We start from the raw sequence: 17,478 nt of genomic DNA, 5'->3' as shown, positions 1-17,478 counted from the left end.
CATTAAGATGAGCTCATTAGAACAACATTTGTGTGGTAAATACAATACATAGTTAAAGCAAGCAGCTTAGCTTAGCTTAGCATAAAAAGGGAAAACAGCTATACATAAACAATACATAAACAACTTGGACACAAACACCTCTTAAACTCATTGTTTAACATGTTAGGTCTTGTTTCTTTCACTTGAAAACAAACAAAAAACAGAGTACTCAAACATATAGGGGGTTTTCTTCCTGGATTGTTTCTTGGTAGGGATTAGTGACTTCCTGGAGAGTCTGCTGGCTGCCCTGGCAACCTCATGAACACAGACCAGGAAGTCACTATGCCTCAGAAAAAACAAGTGGCATGCACACTGTAACTGAAAACTGGGGGAAAAAAAAAAAAAAAAGACCATGAGTTAAACATAGAAAATGTGCAATTCATGGTCAGACAAGTATGAAGTGTAATAAATAATTAAGTTGAAAGTTATAATAAAATTAGGTTTCCAGCAACAAAATAGAATGTGAATAATTAAAGAACTAACTAAAATTTCAGAGCATGGTTTCTAATTTACCTGTAAATAGTACAGGTTGAAATAATAATACAAAGAATTACAAAATGTGCAAAAAGAACCTGTATTATCATTATTATTATTATTAGTAGTAGTAGTAGTATTAATATTATTATTACTAGTATTATTATTATTATCATTATTTAAAGAGTCCCATAAAAGAAAATGTTACCAAATTGTAGGAGTTATATGTAATAACCAATTATAGAAAAGACATAAAAACAATTAACAGATTTTTTTTTCTTTTTTTTTTTTTTTACAGCAGAACATATCGCAGATCATACCCCAATCTAATGCTGAGACATTTTGTGGGAGTTTATGTTCACCTCCACAAGTCAGATATCTTCAGTTTGCCACCCTGCATGAGTAATCATCTGACACACGATGGGGCGAAGCTGTTGTCAATTGATGTGTCTCGACTTTCTAAGTGTCCCTTGAGGGTTTTTCCACCGAAGATGTGTAGAAAACCCATGATGTCAGTTTGAAAATCACGTAGGGAGAAGTTGCTGTTTGTGTTACAAAAAGTGGGCTGCGTTTGTATGATTAAAGCTTCTTGAAATTTTGTTCCTCACTCTCTCTCTCTCTCTCTCTCTCTCTCTCTCTCTCTCTCTCTCTCTATATATATATATATATATATATATATATATATATATATACTTTAACTGCAACAAGGTCACAGCTTGGTAACGGCATGGTGTTGACTTGTTTGCCTCGCGTGTGTCGGGGAGAAGCATCAAAGCCTCTGATACACCTTGTCCAGTCACCTGTCTCAGCGTGTCCCATCTCATCTTTGTCCAGTCAGGCTGAAAATTGCACCTTTGGGATACAGTGACGTGATGTAGAATGTGTAGTGTAACTTCTCTGGGTTAGTAGAGCTCCATCACACACACACACACACACACACACACACACACACACACACACACACACACACACACGCACACACACACACACATCACACAGATAAACTCAAAGTCATATTGATTTACTCCAGGCTACTCATACCTCACGATTAGTCAGCTCAAAAAGAACGTCATACTTCACAGAAAAAAAGGATTAACTCTGAGTCACTCCACGCTGTCATCACAAATGGTACCCAAATGTATCAAAAAGCTACAAACACAAAAAGAACACATATTTAGTTTTTGCTGCTCCTTCAGTCAAAATGACAAAGAGGTTGAAAAAAGTGCTGAGATCGGTGGCTTTTTTATATCTGAAGATATAACTCATCATCGTCATTAACTCAGTATTAGATGTAGTAATGTCATTTATCTTTAGGTGACGCTTCTGTCAGCTCACACTTCCCGTAGGTTGTTTACTTACCTCTCTTGTTCTGGTGTTACTTTATACTAAGTTGCATGCCAACAGAGCAGTGCCAGAGAAGTGTTGAAACTGATACGTGACGACACAAATACAGCATATTTTGTGTGTGTGTTTTCCTCCCCCTGTTTTCTGTATTTGATTGACTTCCAACTAAAACAGAAACTGGAGGGAGTGATCATTCCAGAGGGTGAATCAATAACTGAGCTTCAGAAATCTGTCACTGATTTAATGACTTGAGTTTTTTCTTTGAACCTGCTGTAGCATGAGGTATATGATGAATGGATGGATGAATTAATGGTTATGAAGTTTTTACACAGTGCAATCGCTTTTTTGTTTTCACTTTACTTTTAAACAAAAATAGCAAATTTAGGGTGTAGTCTGAAATGGAAAATTAACCAACTTGATGAAAAGATATATTCTCGTTAGGTAAGGTAATGCTCCGCTCTTTTTTCTTCAAGGTACACTATGCAACTTTTTTACAGGCCTATATACAAAAAAGAGACAGGAGCAGATTGGAAGAGCTTTAGATGTAGGCCGTTTATATTTTGTTAACAGGCTTGTAATTTTGAGTTACGGTGGGGTAAGAAGAAAAACAGTATTGCCCATCTAGAAGTCCCACGGAGCAAAAGTAAAGGACTATAACGTCATACTAGAAAAAGGTCAACACGCACAGTAGACGTCAATAGACGTCGTAAGAACCTGTTTTCACAGTTGACTGGTCATATTTCTTATGAGGACAGGCTGAAAAATTTACATAGTGCACCTTTAAATCTTTTTTTTTTTTTTTTTACCACAAAGACTGTAGTTTTGAAAACAGTTAAAGGTTCCATTTTACTCTAAAACCTTTTCAGACTTTTTTTTGTTTGCTTGTTTTTTTTGCATTATTTGATGGTGTGTTGTTTAAAATACTGATGCTTTGGGTTGGAGTGAGATTCAAAACCTTCCCACAAACTGGACCTTCAAGGTAATCCCAGCCCTTATTCAGCCCTGGATGTTCTTATTCAGACTGTGCCTGTGAAGATTTTTGTACCCGTGGTGGAAAGTTCACACACACATTCCCCTCTGATTACTGGCTTCTCTGTGTCCCAGACTGGGATTGGATGATCTTCCAGGGTACCAGGCTGTCAGGGCTATACTCCAGTGACCACACATAGTTTGTCCCCCTCCCTGCTGCTGCGCTGGTTCAGTGGCCGGTCAGGAGAACTCAGGTGTATCAGCACGGAGACAGGGGTTAGTGGGAGCCCGGGCACCCAGCCAGACAGCTATGGGAGGTCCTGTCTTCTCAGCATAGCCAACATACGAAATGTTTGTCCACAAAAGCCCACTTTGCAAATATCTGCTGACATACATCTTTTCAGATTCAGAGTCGCTGTCATTGACCCATTTAAAGGAGGCTGACACAAGTATTTATGATCTGACGATGACACTGATGTGCATGTGAGGATGGCTGCAGGAGGCCCCTTAAACACAATTTACATAAGCTTTGCAGAAAGCATATCGCTCCTCGATCATGGAGGGCGTTGCATAACGGCCTGAAGAGGCACCGTCCTGCCCCAGATTATGTTGTTTCTGTTTGTGTGTACGTGCAGGTTGCCAGACTCCCTTTGTTACCGTGACAAGTGCCATTAGGCACACCAGTGTTTCTCCATTTAGACTGCAGTTCATACATTCCCCTGGCCTCGATAAAATCTCACATCTACGTGCATCTCCACATCGGAGGCTAAACTTGATGGGATCACCTTGGCAAAGAAAGGACAGCTGAGTTCAAGTCATCGCTCTCCTTTTTATCGCAGCAGCATCGTGCGCATTTTTAAACCAAATATTTCCGATCTGAAGAATGTTCAGTATTTTAGAGCGGCTAAATGTTCTGAGATAATGAATTTGGTGTCCTATGGTCAGGAGTGGCATCGATGAACTACAAAAAAAAAAAAAAAAACTCCAGCAACTTAGGGGAAGATACATTCTAAGATGGATACACAAATTGTATTTATTTCAAATGAAATGTGTGGTAGGTATCTTTAGGTACAAGGTGGCTGGGGCGTGCCAACTTCAATAGATACCCCTGAAGCACAATACAAAGATGTCTTTTAAATAATGCCCAAATTTGTATTTATTCGTTTTCTGTTGATAATTTGGGTACATTTTTTCATGTTGTTAAACTAAATTTGTGACTCATTGCACTTTTATCAAACGTGCACTGTGCAGATTTGTAAAAGGAGAGAAATTACTGAATTAACTGAATAAACAAACTGTCCTCAAATGAAAACACACATTCTGACTGCTTTATTTTGTGTTGCAGGTCACTTATAAGTCGCTACCTTTCTAGATTTGAACATAGTTCTCCAGACTGTATTCCCCTCGAGGAGGGCTTGTTTACATGGAAATAAATCAACTATTGTTTGTTTGTTTTATGTGTTTGTTTTATCACCTTTATCAGTAGTTTAATTGTTAGTTTTTCATACCACTGTACAGAGAATCAGTCAACTCATTAAAACGCCTTTTGAAACTTCCTAGCAGGCAACATTTACAGCAAAACCCTCGCCTGAGACCTTTCTTTTTGTAGTTTGAGAAAACATACATGATGGAAAATCACTGCGTGTCTTTGATGCATTTTATGAAAAGCCATGGAGGTTTTTACAATAATAAAAACATTGCTAACAGTGATGATCCTGTTAATATTGAATTCGGTCTGTACCACCCTCAAGTTCATCAATATGGGTGTCACGTTGTGCTTTCTGAAACAAATAACTGTGACATGAACAACAGTAGATGCTCCACGAGTAAAATGGAAATCTGACTCTGGCACTATTGATTAAATTAGATATCTTGAGGTTACTGAATGTGTTTGTACAGGTTACAAATTAGCGTAACAACTGTTTTCACAACAAAGAAGACTTCAAATTAATTATTCAATGTTGAGTCAACTCACATATTTTAGTTTAACATACATACATTTTAAGTTGAAACAGCTCAGTGTTATGGACAGTGTGTAAGGGAATCTTCATATCCTTATTTGTAGGTGACCTGCACGCTTCTTGTTTTACTGGTGTTCTTGTTATATCTGGTGTCACATAGAGCTAATACTAATAATACTGTAGGTTTTATATATATATATATATATATATATATATATATATATATATATATTCATGTTTATTTATTTTTTAGATTACCTGCTGAGCTCCTGTGAATCCCAAACAACGTGCTCTTGCCTCTTTAGGCCAAAAAGTCTGTCCTGCCTTGTAGGTGTCCCATACTCCATCCAGGCCTGACCCTGAATCAGCGATGAAAGTGGAGCAGACGTGTCACCTGTATGCTCACACACAACACACATAACACCCATATAGATCAGAAACACAGCTGACCAGGATAAACACCCCAATTATAAAGACTGGTCATAGGAACATAACAGGTGATGGTAAAGTCTTTTAACTAATGGATAAATAAGGTCACCTATACTCAGGTGTTGCCTTCCTGCTTTGGACAGGCTGCAGTATAAGGTGTTTGGTGGTTCGACACTGTTAATAATTGGCCTTCGCAGGGTGGGGTGGGGGGGAATTCGTTCCGGGCTGAGAGATAGCGTGTGACTCTGTGCAGCCACGGCCACCCACGCAGATAAAAGAGGAATGGTGTCGTGCAGACAAAAGACACCAGGCCTCGACGGTCCTTCAGATGCCTGCCCTTTCTTGGAAGAGTCCCCACACGAACTGTTGGGGAAGTAAGCGCGATTTCTGCTCCCCCCCTCTCTCCACATCAGAGGGGAAATTCCACCTTAACACTTGTAACTTCACCCCTCGCACATCCACTGTTTATGGTTCTCTTTCCTTTTAAAGGTTAAGGGCAGTAAAGAAAAAAAAAGAAGAAGAAAGTTGATTCGCTGCCTGTCTGTCATTTAAACAAATATTTTCCTCCTCGCATGCGAGCGGCAGGTGTTGTTTGTTCTCAGAGATGATAGCAGTTAAGGCTTCTCACACCATTTCTTGATTTACAGTTCATCTTTGGCATTTTTTTCGTCCGAGGTAATTGAAATAATTAGGTCAGGTTTCTCTTAAAGACACAGGCATTCTCAGGTAATGTGAGAACGGATCGCTGTGATCGCTGATTGGGTTAGGTGGTGCAACAGGCCTGCACACTGTTGCGTGTGAACCTCTGGCGCGTTGCCAGATCTGAGAGAGCGAGTTAAAGGACAGGTTGCATAAGAAGTGCGGTATGTTTTGATTTAGAAAGGGTGCGTGTCACGGACTATGTGTTTGAATTGGCAATACGTATGGTCAAGAGTCACGTAGGGCATTTAATTAGAAAACTGATGACACTGATTGCTTCCCGTTTGTCTTGATTCACATCAGTTTTCTAAAAATAATCCTGCAGTGCCACACGAGCGGGCTGTGGCCACAGCTCAGGCATCACCAGATGGAACGCTTTCTCACATGGAAAATGGCGTGTAGTGTCTGAAAGGCAATGTAATAATGGGGTCAAATAAGGCAAACTGAGATCATTTTATTGTATTATCTCCACTACTGCACTATTTTATAATGCATGTTAATATTTTAAGCATTTTAAAAAGCAGTAACATGTGCACAGCTGAAGCCTAGTATCCCTGCAAACTTAGGCCTAACCGTGTTTTTTTTTTTTCAGCTGGTCTGGGGAGGGAGTCCATGCCCTCATTTAATTTTAATGGCACATAAAGAGTTTGAATCTCATTAATTTTAATGATTTATCATAACTGGAGCAGGTGTAGAGATCTCATTGAGAACCTAATGAGCCGCTGGGGGAAAGAAATCTAACTCTATTTTTATTTATTGGCGCTCTCTAGTGGATGAAGTCTGCAAGTACTGAGCACTTATCACAACTACAACTCCCATCGTGCAGTTCACTAGAGAGCGCTTCCGCGATGACACGCGACGCGTTTCGGTGAATGAACGGAGTGCTTCGACAATGGAAGGCAGAGCTGTGAAGGCGATATTATTTGACCTGGACAACACGCTAATTGAAACAAGTCGGGCGGGTGGAGTGGCGATACAGAAGGTGATACAGTCTGGATGTTCCTCATGTAGCATTTAATGCTAACTTTGTAACGTGCGCTTAACGGAAGTGTAGAACGCCGCCGGTGCTGCTCTCTGATTGGCTGAGGCGCATTCTGAGGCACTGGTGGAAAATAAAAAAAAACTGCCGTTAAAAGCTAACGTTCACTGTCAGCTAAGCTAATGCTAAACAAGCCGTTTATTAGTCTGAACTAATGCAAGTCTGTCCTTTTATACGCCTTTTACTGTGTCTTGCAGATGTCAGTGGTGCAAAGCAACAGTAGGTCTACATTTACTCGAGCACTTGAAGTAATTTAAACTGTAACTTTAATTAGGCATAGGTGTTTTCACTTATTTTGCCAGAGTGCACCTCTTCTGGGGACTCTCAGCCCTTTTCCTGGCAGACTCTTTCACCTGTGACAGCAGGAAAAGCACAGGTGTGTGACCCAGTCATGCAGTGGTGTAAAGCAATGTACATTTACTCAAGTATTCTACCAAGTACAAATTTGAGATACTAATTTACATTCTGTACGTCTACCCATTGATGGAACTTAATTAAATACATTTACTCAATTACTGTACTTGATATAACAAAGTAAAAGAGTGAGAACTTGTGTTTACCCTTTAAGGTCAGTATGTTTATTAGGTTTGCACAGTCATGAAAATGAAGAGAGTATGTTTATGCATACAAATTTATGTACTAAAAATGTAATGGTACATGTACTTTACTTTGATTTAGGGCTGTCACCATATCAGAATTTCACTGGATGACTGTCCTGGCCAAAATATTTAATGATAACTACATTATTGTGATGTATGTATGTCTGTACAGAAGAAGAGGTTGCATCATCATTTTAAGTTAATTTATTTGAGCAGAAATTGGTAAAAATTTAAATAAAACATTCAGATAATCACAAAAATTCTGAATACTGGAACCGATAATTAGTTGACTCATAGTAAGTGTAATCAACGTGTGCTTTTTTCTTTACATTTATTGCCAAAAAATCATTTTGATATTTAAGTACAATTAATATCGGACACTTAAGACTTTTACTCAAGGACTCCTGTTTTTTACACAATATCTTTACTTTTACTCAAGTATGACTCATGGCTTTTCACAAGTCTGCTTCTACTTTTCTACATTTACCAGCTGAAAGTTGTATTTTTAACTGTACTTCACTTATCTGATAGCTATAGTTACCTTGCAAATTAACAGTTTACATCTGAAACAAAGGCCTATTATCATCGGTGCATAGAATGTCAGTTGTTACAGATTACAAGTTGACTTCTGACACCAGAAGTGCATTTTGCTGATATAACTTTTGTTACAATGAATAGAGACAAAGGCAGATGAATAGTAAACAATGCAAATGTTATGCTTCTGCTACCTCTGTACTGTAATTGTATTTTTGACAAAACCTCTTCAACAGTCTCGAGGCTGACCTCTTGTGGTCACAGCTCAACCAGAAACATGTTTTATAATGTTGTGTTTGTATCTTGCAGGCCAGTGAACTTTTGAAGACCACACTGGCTCTCGATGACACGACTATCAGGAACATTTGTGACAAGTTCAAGCTGAAGCTTTTCCACGAGAGTTTTGACCCCTCAGCTGGCAGATCAATAGATGAGGTCCGTGTGGGTCACTGGGAGGAGAGCATTCAGGAGGCTGTGGGAGGTTCTTCCTCAGCCTCTCTAGCAACTCAGTGCTACTACTTGTGGAAAAATAGTCGCCTGGAGGTTCTAAGTCTGTCTCCTGAAATATGCTCCCTCCTGAAAGAACTGCGCAGCAGATACAAGCTGCTGCTGCTGACCAATGGGGAGTCTAAGACCCAGAGAGAGAAAGTGGAGGCAGTCAGATGTGAGGGGTTCTTTGATGCCATCGTGATTGGTGGAGAACATGCAGAGCAGAAACCATTCCCCTCCATTTTCACATTGTGTTTCAACATGCTGGATGTGGAGGCCGAGGATTGTGTTATGGTGGGAGACTCTTTGGACACAGATATTCAGGGGGGCTTTAATGCCGGAGTGCGGGCTACAGTTTGGATCAGCAGTGCAGGAGGTGCTGTGCCAGACGGTTCAGTGAAACCAGACTACACTATCCCGACTGTGCTGGACCTGCCACATATTCTGGCACAGCTGAAATAAGAGCAACTTATTCTTGAAACGCTGTTTGAAACAAGTGAATGAGCAGACTGTCACTTCAAGTGGGACTTTTTAAATTATGGGTGCGTAAAAAATGTTATCACTTCTTAATGTTCTGGTAGTGGTGTAAACACTCCCTTGGTGCTGCTAGCAGCACGGCTAACTGAGTTAATTAGTGGTCACTCTGGTTAAATACTACCAACTATTTGCTTTGATTATGAATTTTACAATTCTTAAATACTGCACCTCTAAGCCAGTAGTTAATAACCTTTTGAAACATACCTAAAAAAAAAAAAGCTAAAATTAGCTCCACTACTACAAAAGCACAGCAGTGAAATGCTGCACATGCATTGATTAATCAAATATAGAATGGGCCATACTGTGTTCCTGCAGAATGAGTACTTTACTTTCCATATTCAAGTACATTTTGCTGACAATCATTCTGTTAATTTATTTTTAAATCATATCTGTCATGGAAAATTTAAGAATTAAGATGAATTTGTCATCATACAACTCAAGATGATGAAAAAGAAATCCACTTGTAAATTCCTACAATACACACAACAAACAAATAAATACATAATGATCAAGTCACAAAAATAAACTATTGTGCTGCTTTTAGAAGTTTTAAACACTCACTCCGCAGCTTTCCTGTCCTGGGCCATGCACAAACCATGTCCGTTTGTGTATATGGAGTTACTGCGTAAAGAATCTAAATTCTTGGTACAGCACATCATTTTTTATGAACTGCTCAGAACAACTTCACAAATAAACATTTGGGTTATTTTCATACACATCAAAAGATGCCATCACATTCATTCAATCACTTGCTGCAACATGTTTATTTTCTCAAAGTCTTAATCGGGTTAATAAAACAGTGTTGACAAAAGGAGATAACTTCTGTGGCTTTACAGTTTCTTTACAGAATCTTTGTTTAACAGTTAGTTCTAGCAGCTTCACTGGACATAAAGACTTTTCAGAACACTTTCTTTGGTGCCTTGATTTGTACCTTGTCACATTTAAAAGGCACATATCTTTACTGTTTTTGTCCTACAAAATTCATTTAACATCTAATTTGACTTTGATGTTCATTGCTGCGAGTTCAGCTACAAAGTAGCGGAAGACGTAAGGAACAGATACTGAGTCAATAGAGTCACTTTTACCGCACAGAGTGCAGACAGTCTTTCGGTGGCGTGTGGCCGACCAGTAGGGTGGCGGTTTCTCTAACAGCGGGGAAAGCAGGCTACCACAGTCAACACACACCTGAGCCACTGATCGATCTGAGCAGTTGAAGAGGCGATCATGAAGCAGGAAAGAAGAGCCATGTGCCAGCAGGGCATCCCGTTCCATCTCCCCAAAACGGATGCCTCCCTGAATATTCCTCCCTCCCACTGGTTGGTTGGTCACCTTGTCTCGTGCTCCTGTGGTCCTCACCTGAAACTTATCAGAGACCATGTGGCGCAGGCGCTGGTAGTAGACGACTCCAATGAATATGTCGGCCTCCAGCTCCTGACCACTCAGCCCACTGTAGAGCCGCTCTGTGCCGTAGTAGTTGTATCCACCTGCCCGGAGCATTTTACCGAAGTACTCGAGCGCGGAGCTCTCCTCTGAGAAGGTGAAGGGTGTGGCGTCGTGGCTCAGGCCGTGCAGGGCGCCAGACTTGCCTGCCATGCTTTCGATCAGCATTCCGATGGTCATACGGGAGGGGAAGCCGTGGGGATTGAACAGGATGTCAGGACTCATGCCACTCTCTGTGAAGGGCATGTCCTCGGCCGGCCACAGGCGGCTCAAGATGCCCTTCTGACCGTGTCGGCTGGCGAACTTGTCGCCGATGGTGGGGTTTCGTGGCACTCGAACTGTGATGCAGACACGTTTAAACCGGCCTGAGCCAGTGTCGTTGCTGCAGATCTTTATATTGTCAACAACACAGGCCTCTTGGCTCCTGAGAGAAAATACGCATTCTATTAGCATTTAAGAATATGTTTTTAGGAACATGTAGTCAACACCGCAAGTAAAATCATTACTTCATGATTAACTGATGCAACTACACAAACAAGCAAACGTTGACACTTACTTGTAGAAGATGACGTAGGTCTGGCCAGTGTTGAGGTTGATGTAGCTGTAGAAGGGGTCTCCATACTGAAGTGTTGACCCAATGTGTGGTAGTCCATCGGCATCCAGTTTGTCATTTACTTTAGGGTCACCTGGCTTAGTCCCAAACACCACGCTGTCATCTCCCTTGACCTTGTCTGCCAGGTCCACCAGCTCAGTCTTGTAGATGCTTCCATGAGCAAAGCCTCTCTCCCATGATGACTTATTCACGATCTAATAAGATCAAAGTGTGTCAGGAAATCATTTCTATGAAGGGGGGGGAAATGCAATCATTATACTGTCTTACTCACCATGGCATCTTCCATGTCGTAGCCTGTGTAGGATATGACAGCCACAATGGCGTTGGTGCCGCTGGGGTAGTTGTCCAGGTTGTAGTGGTCGTACATGGTGGGCCTCACGAGGGGGCTCTGAGGGGTCTGGAGCCGGTACAGCTTGTTGTCTGAGCGATCCATGAATGAGTGCAGGGGGAAACCCATCGTCTGCTTACCTGAGAAGACAATACGTTTAACCTCTGATGGAACACAAGCTGTTGTGAAGTCTACAAGCTTCACAGCAGCCAAAAATAGCAATGCGAGGAAAGAATGTTTGAATTTGCTTGTACACCTGCATAGGTGTGTGGGGCCTCTAACTTACCCATCTGACACTGGTACATGTTCCTAGGACTCTGGTTGTGATCTGAGTAAGGGATGAAATTGGCCACCACGCTAAGCATACTGTGAGGGAAGAGCTCCTGGTGTGTGGTCACTCCGGACTCGATCTCATCCTCCATGATGCCCACATTGATGTAAAGCTGCATAAAAATTATTAAATAACACATTTTAGTAACTTCATGCATTGGGATTACACAAGTACCACTGAGTCTGTTTAAACCACGGGTTTCACATACTTGTTCAAAGGTGCCTATCAACTCTTGCTTGCCGAGAGCCAAGTTTCTCACAGGCCGCACCATCCGACAGGGTGTTGTGAAGAGGAACAGGCCCGGGTACAAGCTGGCCTTGCCCGTTTTTGGAACCAGAACAATCTCAGTCCAGGGGGGGACCTTCTTCTCTCGCAACACCTTAAGGAATTTATTTGAAACATAAGTTTTCAAACAGTCTGCTAGACACACCCAGTTGATATTTTACATATTGTACATTTGACAAACCTTAAACCTGCGCAGTGACTCGACCACAACAGGAGCTAATTCAGTCTCCACCCAGCCTACTACAGCTCCATCGAGGACCACAGGGTAGCAGTCTGAAAAGGCTTTGCCAGGAGATCCATCCACTGGAGTCACACCTGAGGCACCAGAGAAAGCCCAGTGACATGTTTTTTTTAAAAAAAAAAAAAACATTTTAAAAGACATTATAAGTGAATGTGTTTTAGACCTTTTCAAGATCATTTTGAAACCAAATTTGAAACTGATTTTTAGACACTTTTCCTTTTTCAATCATTACAGGTAAGTCCAAAATGGGTAGTATAGTGCACCTGTGGTCTCATGCAGAGTAAAGTTAAACTACATTTTGCCAACAGATGCATGTATAAAGTAAAAAGGCAGTATTAATATCAGTGGTAGGTTTAAAGATTTGGAACATCAGATATGTGGACTTTCTCACAAAAAAGCTTGACTCATTTTGCCAAAAAGAAATTAAAAGAGGAATACATGAAATTAGATCATATGTTCATGGCAATTAAAACCTCAAATTCAAAAGGACAGAATCCCATTTGAGTCATATTGCATTTGTCGAAATGTCGACTCACTCACCGAGGGAACAGAGCAGAGCAGGCAGGGATATGGTCGGCAGGGTCGGTGCCACAATCTCACAGCTGGCTGTCATGTGGTTCATGAGCCCACAAGGCTCTCCATCTGGCGTGTGGACGGGACACAGGAAGCCCCAGGACTCCGGGAGCAGCTTTCGAACAGATGTGGTTCTCATCTTGGCGAACGCTGCTCCTCTGTGCACGCAGCGGAAGTGAGACAGGTAGCGGATGAAGTTGAGCTTGTCAGCTACAACACACAGACCTGTGTTCTGCAGCATGCCGAGACCTGTAGACAGAGGGGAAAACTACATTTAAAAGATGAACTACATTTTTATAACATAGCATGCACTCAGATTTAACTCATACGGTCTGACCTGTCTTGGAGTTGAGGTTCCCAGTGGCCAGCAGATATTCAAAGGGTTTGGTCAGGTCAGTGCCCATGTTGAAAATCTTAATCATGTTTTCAGCGCTCCATCCTCCACTTATTCTGCTGCCTTTCTTATCAAAGGACAGCTTCACAGACGCCAACCAGGCAGCCAGTCTCTCCTGGTGGGAATGTTGTAGGGGTTCAACAAATACCATGAGATAACTTAGAAGAGAAAATAATTGTTCTACTAGCAAATTTTAGTATGTTGTTCTAAATCAAATCTAATAATCTAAAATACTTGTATATTTAGTATTCCCAGAGAGACTTACTAAAAAAAGGAAGATGCTTACTTCATGATGAACTGTAACATGGTGAAAAACATGACTCTTGTTCAGACAACTCCATGACCTCACCTTCAGAAACATGAGGTACAGCTGACCAGGAGTGAGCACTTCTTGACACATGATGCTGTCGGGGTTTTCCTCCATGCACTCCTGCTTGGCAAACGTGAACAGCTTCCTGGTCATCAGACACAGCAGGTAGAACTTCTCCACATCTGACTTCAGGTGGATACAGATGCACTCGCTGGTCAAAGCAGAACACAATTATTATTTTTTTAATGTACCAAAAACACGATTCGCAGCGAGTTGTTGATTAAAAATAGACTTACTTTAGCAGGAAGTGTGCACACTGCTCGTTTGTGTACCACTCAGGAAGGTTCATCTTAACCCTGAAGCGCTCTCCGAGGTAATTCAGCACCTTGCTGCGGGTGGTGCAGCCCTCCTCCATGACGATGCGCAGCATCTCTGACACACAGCTCTTGTAGAAGGAATTGTCCTCACGGCCTTTGATCAGCTCCTGGTAGATCTGGAAGTCTGTGAAGTCCACCAGGGCCTGGAGGAGAGCAACACAGAGACAATGAGCTATATTAACCACATCATCAGATTTTATAACTTAAAATTTGTTATATTTCTGTTCTGTTCTATTTAAAGGAGAGATATTTGCTAAATTTCAGGTTCATAATGACTTTTTGGGTCACTACTAGCATAGGTTTTCATGCTTTAGTGCTCAAAAAACACATCAGTTTTCTCATTCTGTCCAGTGCAGCAGCACTTTTATCCCCTTCTGTCTGAAACACTGTTTTAGCTCCTGTCTCTTTAAGGATTCCCTCCTCCCGAATACTCAGTCTGTTCTGATTGGTCAGCTCACACATGCCTGACCCAGCACCACTAACAACATCAGAGCACCTGTGCTAAATCAGTTCTAACATGCCAAAATAGCCATTGGACATTATGCAAATATGACTCTGTTATGTATTGTGATGTTGCAAGGTCACAGATTTAAAGGTGGGATGACTAAAGAGGTGTTTCAATGGGAGAGGGGAGCTTCAGTTGCTGCAGGCTTTGCCCTTTTTAACTTCCAAGATATTGTACACACACAAAAACATATAAAACACTGAAGAAAAAGGAGAAAACAAAAAAGCCTAATAAGTGTCCTTTGACACTCTCTTTTCACTCAGTAATGAATGCTGCAGACTTGTTCATTTCTAGAATACATTAGATGCCATTTACTACCTTGAGTGCAAAGCCTAGTGGGAGGAAGAAGAGCTCTTTTTGGTAGATGAAGTTCAGCATCACAGTTCCGTTTTCCAGATAATGTAGGTTCATGTTGATGGCTGTGTGCTCCTCCCTCACACAGCGCATAGAAATACCTGTGAAAAGAAAAAGATGACGACACATTTTAAAAGATATAAATTATTGAGCCAAGACTCTTCTTACACCCCACCTTGAAGGTTATATTTACCGTACTGAGTGTATCCCTGCCCCCTGCTCTTCCACTTAGGTCTTGACATGGCAATAGGATAGTTCCTCCTTGGCATTATCAGCATACGAATAACTTTCTCAATTCCATTCACGATGAAATAACCTCCCATTTCCTGTTGATTTAAAAGAGGGACTTTGTATATTATTCATTAATAAAGATGCATGGAAAGAATTGTTGCATATCATAAACACGCGTCTTACTTCTGCTTCTTCGTGATGTGCTACCAGCTCTTTGGGGGACATGCCATGCAGGTTGCACAGTTTCGACTTCACCATGATCGGTAGCTGACCCATGGACTGTTTGATGATGCCTTTGGGAACGCCATTGACCGACCAGCTGACGTCTGCCTGAAATTATGCCAAACAAATCCTATTAAAGAGCCAATTAAACTTTTACCATGTCATGTTATATACTTCATCAACACTTCCTTTTTTTGCCACACATCTCAGACTTACCACAAGCTTTCCTTTATACGAACATCTCCTTCCCCTGCACTCTGCTGGAAACACCTTCATGTCCCTGCAGATGCTCCCTTTAGCGACCACTGGGTTGTAGATGGTGGCTTCCACGAACGAGAGGCTGATCCTGTCATTTTTGAACGTGAACTCCAAGGGGGAGATGGACTGAGGGAGACAGATGGAGTGTTACCCACAAATAATGGACATCGACTTTACTGAAGCAGACGATGAAAGGGGTAAAGTTTGGAGGGGGGAAATCAGGTGCCATTTTTTATTTGAGTTTCCAAGCAAGCAGCTAGGTTTGAACTGGCATGAGATTGTCACAGTATGATCACCATCTCAGAAAATATCAGTTTTTAGCATTGTAATTATTATGATATCTGTATACTGGCTGATAAAAACACTTATACAACTGTTACACTGAACTTGAGACAAGAATATGCAAAAAATGATGCTTGCAGTGATTTGTAATTATCTCATTTCGAGTGACGTTTTCTCTTTTATTTTACTGATGCCATCTTAGAAAATAAAGTTTCTTGTTGAACTGACACCTTGCCTTTATTACAAAGTGTTTCATAACCACATTTTGAGAATCACTGCAAAAAAATAGTAATGTCTTCACTCCTCAATATAAATATTGGCCCCAAAAACTGCTAATCGGTCGTGTTTTATTTCAGTAGCACCAACAGCCTTAGGAACTTGACCAGGCACACATAGACACATCTTACCAGGATTACAGTCCAATTTACATTAGTGTGCAGAGTTTTATTTTATACTATAACTTTTAAAAATTCAGAGTTGAGATTTTTGAGGATGGGCAATGAATAGAGACTTGGGTTTTTATTGTTTTGTTTTGTTAGAATTTGATAGAATTAAAAATGTATAATTTTAAGACAAAGATGCCCAACAACAAATAACACACGTTCAGAGCCAACATGTATCTTAGCTGGGTGCCATTTCAACCGACGTCAACTTTAAAGAAAGCAACGTAAGCAAGTGTAAGCAGCGCAACATTTAGTGTGCTGAATAGAGATTTAAACGTCATGAATCTAATCTGATATATACTTTTTAATATATCTGTACACAGCCACAGGCTGGTTTCGAACTGCGTTCAGACAAAGTTGGACTGACCTGCACAACGCGGCTGAGTCCGTCAGTGACAGCCTGGTCAAACGACTCGATGTGAGCTTTGGTTAAATCCTGAACGGCGCCATGTTGAGACTCCTTCAGGACGCCAAACCTTTCCTCTGTCAGATTCTTCAGACTCGGACATTCGGCCAGATTACTCCACTTTTCTGAAAAGTCCATGCTTGCGCTCCCAGAGATACATATGCTTGTTTACCACACGTGCATGGTGACAGCGGAAGTACAACCCTCTGACACAGGAAGTCTTCCTCTGATTCTTCTTCTTCTTCACTTCTTTGTGGCAGCTCCCCTTTCTGTATTTTGATTACTGCCACCCTGTGTTGTTCCAGGAGGCTGTTTATTGCATGGTGTCTCTTTACTGCTACAGGATATTATACAAACCTTTCATATATTAACAATGGATTGTTCACACTCTTCCCCATAATTTGAAACGTGCTGATGGCAATACGCACATTACAAGGAGGGTTTTTAATGGATGATTTCTGCCATCATCGTAGGCGTATTTCAGTTTCTTGAAGACATTTGACTTCTCATTCAAGAAGCTTCTTCACTTCAAATTAACTGGGGGAGAGTTGTAAGCTTTAAACTCTGTGTGGGAGTGTAAAAAGACTGTGTCTCGCTGTATTACTCAGGCTGCACTACAGCGTCTATTCACAGGCGCGATCCCACTACTGAGCGGCACGGGGGCTTTGGCCTGCTCCGTTTCCGACCTGGGCCGGTGCACCCCTCCTTAGACGACCTGGTGGTCCCGAGCTCCCTCAGGAGCACCATATCGATACCGAACTTAGTGCGGACA

At 41.3% G+C, this 17,478-nt stretch overlaps 2 protein-coding genes across 3 annotated transcripts; one reads left to right on the top strand and one right to left on the bottom strand.

Moving 5' to 3' along the window:
• Nucleotides 1-6,708: 6,708 nt before the first annotated feature.
• Nucleotides 6,709-10,024, top strand: LOC119033693 (N-acetylneuraminic acid phosphatase). 2 transcript variants are annotated; one of them, XM_037124092.1, is made up of 4 exons: nucleotides 6,709-6,897; nucleotides 7,152-7,173; nucleotides 7,257-7,330; nucleotides 8,397-10,024. In XM_037124092.1, exons 1-4 carry the CDS (start codon nucleotides 6,808-6,810, stop codon nucleotides 9,036-9,038), a joined length of 828 nt encoding a protein of 275 aa, XP_036979987.1. In that variant the 5' UTR covers nucleotides 6,709-6,807; the 3' UTR covers nucleotides 9,039-10,024. The 2 variants fall into 2 exon arrangements, with proteins under 2 accessions (XP_036979987.1, XP_036979988.1); XM_037124093.1 differs by lacking the exons at nucleotides 7,152-7,173; nucleotides 7,257-7,330 and having other exon boundaries at nucleotides 6,720-6,897.
• Nucleotides 10,025-10,094: 70 nt separating this feature from the next.
• polr1b (RNA polymerase I subunit B) lies at nucleotides 10,095-16,844 on the bottom strand. Its single transcript, XM_037124090.1, has 15 exons — nucleotides 16,668-16,844; nucleotides 15,534-15,701; nucleotides 15,279-15,425; nucleotides 15,058-15,190; nucleotides 14,829-14,965; nucleotides 13,925-14,148; nucleotides 13,668-13,839; nucleotides 13,262-13,433; nucleotides 12,892-13,173; nucleotides 12,292-12,425; nucleotides 12,034-12,204; nucleotides 11,781-11,937; nucleotides 11,438-11,634; nucleotides 11,110-11,360; nucleotides 10,095-10,977 (listed from the first exon to the last, which is right to left on the bottom strand). The coding sequence occupies exons 1-15, from the start codon at nucleotides 16,842-16,844 to the stop codon at nucleotides 10,095-10,097; spliced, it is 3,405 nt and encodes a 1,134-aa protein (XP_036979985.1).
• Between the last annotated feature and the right edge of the window lie 634 nt (nucleotides 16,845-17,478).

This window comes from Acanthopagrus latus, chromosome 15, assembly GCF_904848185.1.
Source record: "Acanthopagrus latus isolate v.2019 chromosome 15, fAcaLat1.1, whole genome shotgun sequence".
Classification (NCBI taxonomy): domain Eukaryota; kingdom Metazoa; phylum Chordata; class Actinopteri; order Spariformes; family Sparidae; genus Acanthopagrus; species Acanthopagrus latus.
The sequence above is the reverse complement of the archived record's forward strand: the minus strand, read 5'-3'. Positions and strand labels throughout refer to the sequence as shown.

What these genes read in the sequence shown, in the direction of transcription:
- LOC119033693 (XM_037124092.1), top strand. Translation starts at nt 6,808, where the DNA reads ATGGAAGGCAGAGCTGTGAAGGCGATATTATTTGACCTGGACAACACG. An exon ending in GTGGAGTGGCGATACAGAAG is followed by an intron (nt 6,898 to 7,151) that starts GTGATACAGTCT and finishes TGTGTCTTGCAG; the next exon opens with ATGTCAGTGGTGCAAAGCAA. An exon ending in GTCAGTGGTGCAAAGCAACA is followed by an intron (nt 7,174 to 7,256) that starts GTAGGTCTACAT and finishes TTATTTTGCCAG; the next exon opens with AGTGCACCTCTTCTGGGGAC.
- polr1b (XM_037124090.1), bottom strand. Translation starts at nt 16,844, where the DNA reads ATGGACTTTTCAGAAAAGTGGAGTAATCTGGCCGAATGTCCGAGTCTG. An exon ending in GCAGGGATACACTCAGTACG is followed by an intron (nt 14,966 to 15,057) that starts GTAAATATAACC and finishes TTCTTTTCACAG; the next exon opens with GTATTTCTATGCGCTGTGTG. An exon ending in TGATAGGCACCTTTGAACAA is followed by an intron (nt 11,938 to 12,033) that starts GTATGTGAAACC and finishes ATTTTTATGCAG; the next exon opens with CTTTACATCAATGTGGGCAT.